General features: G+C 55.9%; 1 protein-coding gene across 1 annotated transcript; it reads right to left on the bottom strand.

The window, feature by feature from the left end:
* Positions 1-401: 401 nt before the first annotated feature.
* CEACAM16 (carcinoembryonic antigen related cell adhesion molecule 16) lies at positions 402-8,199 on the bottom strand. The gene is made up of 6 exons (XM_029237217.1): positions 8,066-8,199; positions 6,483-6,827; positions 5,875-6,150; positions 4,654-4,932; positions 2,272-2,598; positions 402-617 (listed from the first exon to the last, which is right to left on the bottom strand). The coding sequence occupies exons 1-6, from the start codon at positions 8,100-8,102 to the stop codon at positions 607-609; spliced, it is 1,275 nt and encodes a 424-aa protein (XP_029093050.1). The 5' UTR covers positions 8,103-8,199; the 3' UTR covers positions 402-606.
* Between the last annotated feature and the right edge of the window lie 402 nt (positions 8,200-8,601).

Genomic DNA, 8,601 nt, shown 5'->3' with positions numbered 1-8,601 from the left:
CATCTTTGGTTAAATGGATGAGGGCCAGAAGATGCTGGAACTCTTCTTGAGAAATTTGGTCATTCTTTGTCCTGTGCACAAATCAGTCCCTGGGTTATGGAGTGAGGCGCAGTGTAGGGGAGGGCCGTGTTCAAACAGGGCAGCTGTTTTGTACCACAGGAGGGGCACTCTTTGGGCCACTGGGAAGCAGGACACTCAGATATAACCTGGGGAGATGTGGGAAGGGCCTAAGGCCCTGACATCAAGCAGTGGGGGCTGGGAGCCCTGTGCTTTGGGCACCCCTGTGCATGCATGCAGCCAGACTGAGAAGAATCCTGGGTGGGAAAAGAAGTGAGTGTGATGACCAGGAATGGCAGGGCTGGGAGTGGTGGAAGGAGAGGCTGACACAGGCGTGTGTTAACCAGGATGTTTATAGCCTCTGTGGCTCTCCGACAGCTCAGTGAAGGAGTAGGGCCCTGTTGTCTCTAACTCTAGGGTGGAAGCAGGAGAACCGTGAACCATGGTCCTGCATCCTTGCTGGAAGCAAGTGGTCCTCCACTCAGGGGGAGGAAACAAGGAGGGTGGCACGAAGAGCTGGTCTCTCTGGAGGTCTCCAGGGCCATGGTGCTACTCCAGGGCTGTGGGGGAGGATGGGGCACAGGGGTGGAGGAGGCCGTCAGGGAGGTAGGGGACCAGGTCCCCAGTGCCCCCATTCCTTCTGCTCCCCTGCCCAACCCTGGCCTCCCAGCGGCCCCACCCGCCCCATGCTCAGCCTGTGCCAGGTTCAGGTTCAGGAAGGTGGCGTTGGTCCTTGTGCGAGGAAGGGAGGTTGACTGTGAGAAGAGAGACAGAGTGAAAAGGAATTCCGAGGCTTCATCGGGGGTGGCCTGCTGTCATTGACCAGCCTTCTCCCCCCAACGCTGACCCAGGAAACTAGGGTTTGATGAGTGAATGGGGAGGGTGCTAGGGTGTCTGTCAGTGATTGGGTCCCTGATCCTGGAAGCTTCAAGTCTGAGGGAGGGGGGTCACTGTCTTTAACTCAGGGACATGGCTTCTGAGACTTCCTGGTCTGATGGGAGAGGCAAGGCTCCAGGGACATGACATCTCAGACCTCTGGGGATGCTCAGTCTGATGGGAAGACACGGTTCCCAACATCTGGGATCTCCCAGTCTGATGGAGGAGACACGGTCCCCAACATCTGGGAGCTCCCAGTCTGATGGGGGAGACATTGTTCCTGACTTTTGGGAGCTCCCAGTCTGATGGGGAGACACGGTCCCCAACATCTGGGAGCTCCCAGTCTGATGGAGGAGACATTCTTCCTGACTTTTGGGAGCTCCCAGTCTGATGGGGAGACACGGTCCCCAACATCTGGGAGCTCCCAGTCTGATGGGGGAGACATTGTTCCTGACTTTTGGGAGCTCCCAGTCTGATGGGAAGACACGGTCCCCAACATCTGGGAGCTCCCAGTCTGATGGAGGAGACATTCTTCCTGACTTTTGGGAGCTCCCAGTCTTATGGGGAGATACGGTCCCCAGCATCTGGGAGCTCCCAGTCTGATGGAGGAGACATTGTTCCTGACTTTTGGGAGCTCCCAGTCTGATGGGGAGACACGGTCCCCAGCATCTGGGAGCTCCCAGTCTGATGGGGGAGACATTGTTCCTGACTTTTGGGAGCTCCCAGTCTGATGGAGGAGACATTGTTCCTGAACACAGGGAATTTCCAGTCTGAAGAGGGAACACAATTCCCACCACCTAGAAATCTCCAACCTGATGGAGGAGATCATCCCTATTTCAGTTTGAGAGATTAATTTACCTTCTGAGGGTAGGAATTCTGTTCTCACTCTTACTGTAACGCAAAGCATGAAACATGATCCCCGTTGTCTAGGATGACAGTTTGAAGAGGGAGGCGTGCTCCACCCTCTATACCTCTAGTCTGATGGGAGAGGTAAACGACCATCATTAGCCTGCTCCTCCAGTACGGTGGTAGAGGCAATATCTCCTGTGTTTTATGGTCCAGGAAAAAGGATGCCTTACCCTCAGACTACACACTGTATTTTAAAACCTTTGGTCTGGTGTGCCTCTTACAGAAGAGAGAAGGCATGGAAGCCCCGTTTAGTGTCCCCAGTCTGATGGAGGAAGCCTATCAACCCCTGGTCCAGGTCATCAGTTTGACAGAAGAGGCAAGAGCTCCATTTGGGGAGTCCCAAGTCAGATGGAGAAAGCGGAGCCCCTCTTCTGGGAGCCCTTGTCTGAAAAGAGGCCCCCCTCTCCCCGTCCCCTCCCACACACTCACGGGCCACCTGCAGCTCCACTTCCAGCATCTCAGTCTTGCCCTGCAGCGTGACGGTCTTGAGTGTGTAGCGGCCGGCGTCGGTGAGGTTCAGCTTCTGCACCAGCAGCGAGCAGTTGGCGAAGCCCACCTCCCGGCCTGTGTGCGCGGGGCCTGCGATCCAGTTCCCCGATGGCAGCTGGCTGAGCAGCCGATTGGGCTCAGAGGCAGGCCCACGGTACCAGGCATAGACCAGCAGATCCTTGGGGTAGCCGTGTACGGTCAGTGTCACGTCCTGGCCCTCCATCGGCCTGGTCGGCACCGGCACGATTGTCATGGCGACCACGGCCGCTGGGGAGAGAGCGAGGGGGGCTGGGTCACCTGGGCCTTGGTGGGGCAGAGCGTCCGCCGCCCACCCCCCAACCAGCTCACCTATGCATCCCCCGGCTGGCACTCCCCATGCGGGTTGGCGGGAGGGAGACAGAGGAAGGAGGTGACTTGTGTGGTATGGAGGTGGATTTTGTGTCTCAGCAATGCCTGCCTGCCAGGGAGCTGTCTTCACCCGTCAGATTGTGGCTGTCTCTTCCCCCATTAGACTAGGAATTTCCAGCCTTTGGGGGAATATCTCTCCCATTAAACTGGAAGACCCTAGAGGGTTGAGTCATGTCTCCTCCATCAGATTGGAAATTCTCAGAATATGGGGGCCGTGTCTCCCCCATCGGATAGCTGGGAGCTGTGTACTCCAGGTGTTGTCTCTTCTGTCAGCTCAAGAGGCCTCAGAATATGGGGGCTATAGTTCCCCATCAGATTGAAAGATTCCAGAGGGTGGGAGGCCATGTCTCCTCCATCAGATTGGAAATTCCAGATTATTATCAGGCTGGGTCTTTCCAGTCAGGCTGGGGACCCCAGAACTTGAATGGGGGCATGTCTATCCCATCAGACTGGAAATTCCTAGAAAGTGGGGGGCTTGTACTCCCCCATCAGATTGGGAGTATCCCAAAGGTGGGAACTGTGTCTCCCCCATCAGACTAGGAATTCTCAAAAAAAAAAAAAAAAGCCACGTCTCCTCAAGACCATGTCTCCCCCATCAGATTACAAAATCTCCTCAAGTGTCTCCTGTGCCTCCTCCATCTGATTGGAAGCTCACTGAGGGTGGCTGTTATGTCTCCTTCATCACTGCTAGAATGGAGTATGAGGCATTGCCTCTTCTCCCTAACTGGCAGCTCTTGAATAGGGAGGCTATGCTTCCCTGTTTCAAGGCCATCTCTGCAAGGGCAGAGACCATGTCTCCTCCATCAGATCAGTCTCCCCCAGGTGGAAGAAGGGTGGCGTCTCCCTTTCCTCTGTCTCTCCCCTGGCACCTGCCACAGGGGTGCTGACAGTTTAGGAGGCCGTTGGGGGCACCTTACCCACTCCCTGCACATACCTGCACACCTTGGACACCCCCCATCTTGACCTGCACAGACAGGGCTCTGGACAGCGCCTGAGGTCATCTGGTCCACCCCCCTGTCTCCTGCCAAGACCAGCTGCTAAAGCCCCAGTAGGGTGGGGCAGGAGGTACACTTACCTCTGGGAATGCCATTTCTGCTTTGGGTGAAAGAGTATCCACCCTTTGGATGAGGCCCAGCCTGTTAGTAAGAGGGAGGGAGGAGGGAGGGAAGGACCGTTCCCACTGTCCCTGGGAGATGGTGGCCACTTGGGAAGGAACCAAGGCAGAATGAATGAGGCCCTAATGTTCAAAGCCACCATCCCCAGGGGATGAGAAAACGTCCCCTGAGGATCCTGATATCTCTGAGAAAACCAGCTGTGTCTGCACTACCCCCACCGCCAGGTTGTTTAAGGACAGAGGCAAGACAGCGCCTCTCTCGCTGTGTTTTTCCATTTGCCAACGACTGGCTGTGATTTTCCAGGAGTGTATGCGTGTGTGCGTGTGTGCGCATGCGCACACCGGCATCTGGGCCAGATAACTGGGTTATCTAGTTGGATGTGCTGAGGTTCAGCTGTCTGTTTGGCAGGGAGTGGGTCCAGCCTGGAGCAGCTGTGACAGACTGAATTTAGAACATGGGCACCCATAGGAAGGGACATCCGAATGTTTTCCCACTCTGCAGCTGCACGGTTTGGGACATGCGGCCCATTTCTCACTTTGCCAACCCTCAAGGAAGAGAGCCTGATTCGTCAGTTGTTTTCTGGGCGACAAGGCACAGACTTCCTCTTTTTGTCACCTGGATGAAGAGGGTCCACCTGATATGCCACTTTGTCACTTGGCCAACGCATGGGTTGAGAATCTCTCACTCTCCAATCATCTCTTGGGCAAATGGTGGCCTAATGGCGGGTAGAGCAGCCAAAGCTTGAGTCCAACTGGGCCTCCATGGAGGGGGGGGGTTGGTCAGGCTGGGGACGACTCACCAGACAGTTTGACCACCACTGAGGCAGATCCAGAAAGCAGGGTCTTGGGGTTCTTAGCAATACACGTGTACGTGCCCTCCTGGGCTGCCGTCATGCTACTGATGTTGAGGTGGTCTTGGCCATTCTTTAAGGCCCGCCCATTGAAGGCCCACATGTACTCAGGCTCCGGGCAGGACTGGGACACGCACCACAGCGTGAAGGATGTGTTGAAGTCGACTTTGATGGTGCAGCCCGTGCGGGCGGTGGAATCCTGGAGGATGGCCACGCGTTCTGGGCCAACTGTGAGGGGGGGGAGGGAGAGAAATGGGGCAGTGGAGGGAGAGGGTGGTCGAGGTGGGCACCCCCCTGGCTTTCTTTCCACCAGGATGGGCCCCTGGGAATATCTGGAGGGAAAAAGAGCTCTGGCCTTTTCGAATCCCACATGGATCTCTAACTCGCTCTGAGATCTTGACAATCACCTTCCCTCTCAGGGGAATCTCAGTTTTCTCTTCTGTAAAAAGAGGGTGTTGGGCCAGACAACATTTCAAGATATTTTTGAAATCTATGGTTCCATTAAAAAAAAAAAAAGTCTAAATGGTTTCTGATAAGCCATTCTAAGAGTCTAGAATTCTAGGGTTCCAAGAGCAGATATTTCTATGTTCTAGGATTCTAAGATTCTAGAAATCTATGTTTCTAAGATTCTAGGGTTGGGTGGCTCTAAGGTTTTAGAATTAGATTCTAAGATTCTAAGAACCTCTGCTTCTAGAGTTTCTAGGATTCTCAGAGTCTAGAATCCAGCGCTTCTTAGATCCAGAATGCCCTGGTTGTAGGATTCTAGGTTCTAAGTTTCTCTACATTGCCGGCCCTCGTGTACCTGAGTGACTTCCTTTCTCTGGATGGCACATTGCATATCTGCTGCCCCTGGGAATGACTCCATGCTTTGGTTATGTTTTTAATTTTATTTCCCCTCCCATTCTACCACTCACGCCGTCCCCCCACCCTTTCAAAACCAGCCAGTCCTGGAGGTATTGATTCAAAGGGAAGGATTATTCAATTTCAAACGTGGTCTTTCGTCCTTAGGAGATGGGTCAAGTGCATTTTATGGGGAATCCCTGGTTTCTAACCCCAGCTGGCCTACTGACTCACTGCATGCCCTTGGACACTCTCTCCTGGCCTCAGTTTCCCCATCTATGGGGTTGGGGCACTGGGTATCTCTGCAGGGGCTGGGCCAGGAGGACTCACAGTACACGGTCAGGTTGATGGGCTCGCTGCGGCTGACACTGACCGGGTTCCAGACCTCACACTGGTAGGCTCCGGCCTCCTCCCTGCGGATGCCGTGCCGGGTCAGCACCCGGCCATCAGGGGACAGGCCGAGGCGGACGGCGATGGGCAGGGTGTCGCCGTTGAAGAACCAGCGGACCTCGGCGGGGCTGGGGCTGCTGCATATCAGGCGCAGGGTGTCCCGGCGCTCCACCAACGCCGTGCTATTGGTCATGACCACAGGCTGGGCCAGGATCTCTGTGGGGCAACAGACAGAGGGGGAGGGGGCCGGGCACTGCCTGCTTCCAGGGCCTCCCCCTCCCCAGGCAGGGGGCATGGCTGGATCCCGGTGGTGCCCCTGAACCCCCAGCCAGAGGGGCAAAGAACAGGATGAGAGGCAGGTTTAATCCCAGAAGCCATCTGGGAGGAGGTGAGCATTTTAATGTTATTTTAGGTCAGTTTTTTTTTTTGATGGTTTTAATATTTTTTAGAGTTTCTTTTTTTTTGTTGTTGTTGTTTTTTAAAGGAAGGATTGGGAAGGAGATGGGAAAGCCCAGCTGGGGAAAAGGGGGCTCTGGGGGGTGTCTCACCATAGACCTGCAAGTGTCCGTAGCCCACCTCCGTCTGAAATTGCCTGTTGAGAGTCTGCAGGATGTAGGTGCCCGAGTGCCCGGGCAGGGCGCCCTGGATGTTCAGGCTGCCGTCGGGGCGCACAGCCTCCCGCCCCGTGTGGGCCGGGCCAGGGGTCTCATCGCCTGTGCTTACGATGTAGCTGGCCACCAGGTAAGACAGACTGAGCGTGGGCCCCGCATACCAGTTGTAGGCAAGCAGCTCCCCTGAAAGCCCTTGGACAGCCAGTGTGACGTTGTCGCCCTCGGCTGGCTGGGCAGGCTCGGAGGTGATAGTGATCTCAGCCCCCGCGCTCAGGAAAGCGGCTGAGGAAAAGGAGCCAGAGGCGTGGGATGAGGTGGACTTGATCGCTCCCCACGTTTGATGGAGGAGGAGCCGTGGCTCCTGGCACATGTGTTCCTACCACAAGTAAGTGCTCAGTAACTGTCAGCCAGGTGTGGAGTCTCAGTCCTGGGGAGGGGGCTGTGATCTGAGGATTGGATTTGATGGGCTGTGCTAAGGATCTAGCCTAAGGCTTTGCTCATAGCAAGCTCATAGCACACTCTCAGCCTGCAGGACCTTGGATACCACCCAGAGGGTTCCCCCCCCCACCACACTGCTGTGAGAGTCACTAGGCCTCCACTTACGAGATCAGGCTGCCTTGTGTAGCCCCTGGGCCCCGACTCCCCGTCCAGCACCCTTCCTCTGCCTCTCCAGAGGCAGAAAGTAGGGCCGTGATTAATACACTCCACCCCTTCTGTTCTCAGCCCAACAGATAAGCCCCAAACCTGACTAGCTGGTTGGGGCTGCCTGGGTTTGAATTGTGTGTGGTTGCCTGGATTGAGAAGCCGCGGCGGTTCTCACGTAAGAAGTGCTTACATGCTTGGCTTGGTTTCTGGTACTTTCCGTGTTGATAAAGGCTGACTATGAGCGAGGCCTCTGCGTCTAGCACTCAGCCCTGCCGCTTTCTGGCTGTGTGACCCCGACCGGTGCCTTGACCTCTCTGAGCCTCAGGCTTCTGGTCTATGGAGTGGGGGGTCATGGGTGGGCCTTCTTCATAGGGTGGTTATGAATACGTGGAAAGCATTTAGAACAGCACCCAGCAAGCACTAGTAAACGCTGCTTGGAATGACCTTCAAACGACCCCAGGAGTTAGGCCCATTTCATAGATGAGGAAACTGAGGCTGAGAGGAGGAAGGCAATTGCCCAAACCATAGCCTGAGGGAGGGGCAGAGTGGCTGGTTACAACTTGCTCTAGTTAAGGCTTCCAGAGCTCAGTAAGAGTTTGCCACGTGAATGAAGGTATAGCAGTGGCTCCCTTGCCCTAGCGTACACCCCGCTCTTAGAAATCTCCAAAGTCCACCCTGAAAACCTCTCTGGGTGACAGTCCCCGGCCTGCCCCACACTGGTGACTCTTAGTGGAGCAAATTGTGCCTGTGTGAAGCAGAGCTGTCCTCCTGACGTGCTGGATTTCTGGCTGACACCTTCCCTCCCCAGGCCGGGGATCCCCTCCCTTCCCCGAGGCCGTGGGGGCTGAGGTTCTGGGGGCGCCATTCTCGCTCACCACTGAGGAGGAGCCAGCCGCATCTGGTCAGCACCATCTTTCACCCCAAACCCAGCTCTTGGAGACAGCGGCGTTGGCGGCCCGGTGCTCCGAGACCCTTCCTGGTTGGGGTTTGGCTCCGTCTGGCGCCGGACGTGGGAGGGTTCGGTGATTTGGAGCCGGGGGAGATCACCTGAATTTGGAGGGATCGAGTCACCGAGGATCTGGGGCCCCGTTTGGGTACCAGAGCAGGTGTGGCAGGCACGGGCCAGGGGCCACGACCTGGCCAGGCCTCCTGGGGCGCTGCCTAAACTTCTTTGTGCCGAGGGCCCAGGTTTGGTACCAGGAGAAGAACCAGGTCATCAGGGAGGAGGAAGGAGGGGCAGGGGAAGATTTTAAGGCAGTTCTTACCCACGGCCCAGTCCCTGGTCTCCCTGGTGAACTTGGGGGTCACCAAGGGATAAAACCCATCTGTTGTGACTGCCGTTTTCCCAGCCCCAAAGCTGTGGGTGACCTTTAGGTGTCATCTCAGTGGCTGCCCTGTGATGTGAGCACTG

The sequence above is a fragment of the Monodon monoceros genome, unplaced genomic scaffold, assembly GCF_005190385.1.
Source record: "Monodon monoceros isolate NGI ecotype Baffin Bay Population unplaced genomic scaffold, NGI_Narwhal_1 Super_Scaffold_10, whole genome shotgun sequence".
NCBI lineage: Eukaryota > Metazoa > Chordata > Mammalia > Artiodactyla > Monodontidae > Monodon > Monodon monoceros.
The sequence above is the reverse complement of the archived record's forward strand: the minus strand, read 5'-3'. Positions and strand labels throughout refer to the sequence as shown.

Coding starts and splice junctions, on each gene's coding strand:
- CEACAM16 (XM_029237217.1), bottom strand. CDS start 8,102: ATGGTGCTGACCAGATGCGGCTGGCTCCTCCTCAGTG. Junction 4,933..5,874: donor CATCAACCTGACCGTGTACT/GTGAGTCCTCCT, acceptor CCCCCCTCACAG/TTGGCCCAGAACGCGTGGCC. Junction 2,599..4,653: donor AGTGGTGGTCAAACTGTCTG/GTGAGTCGTCCC, acceptor CTCTCTCCCCAG/CGGCCGTGGTCGCCATGACA.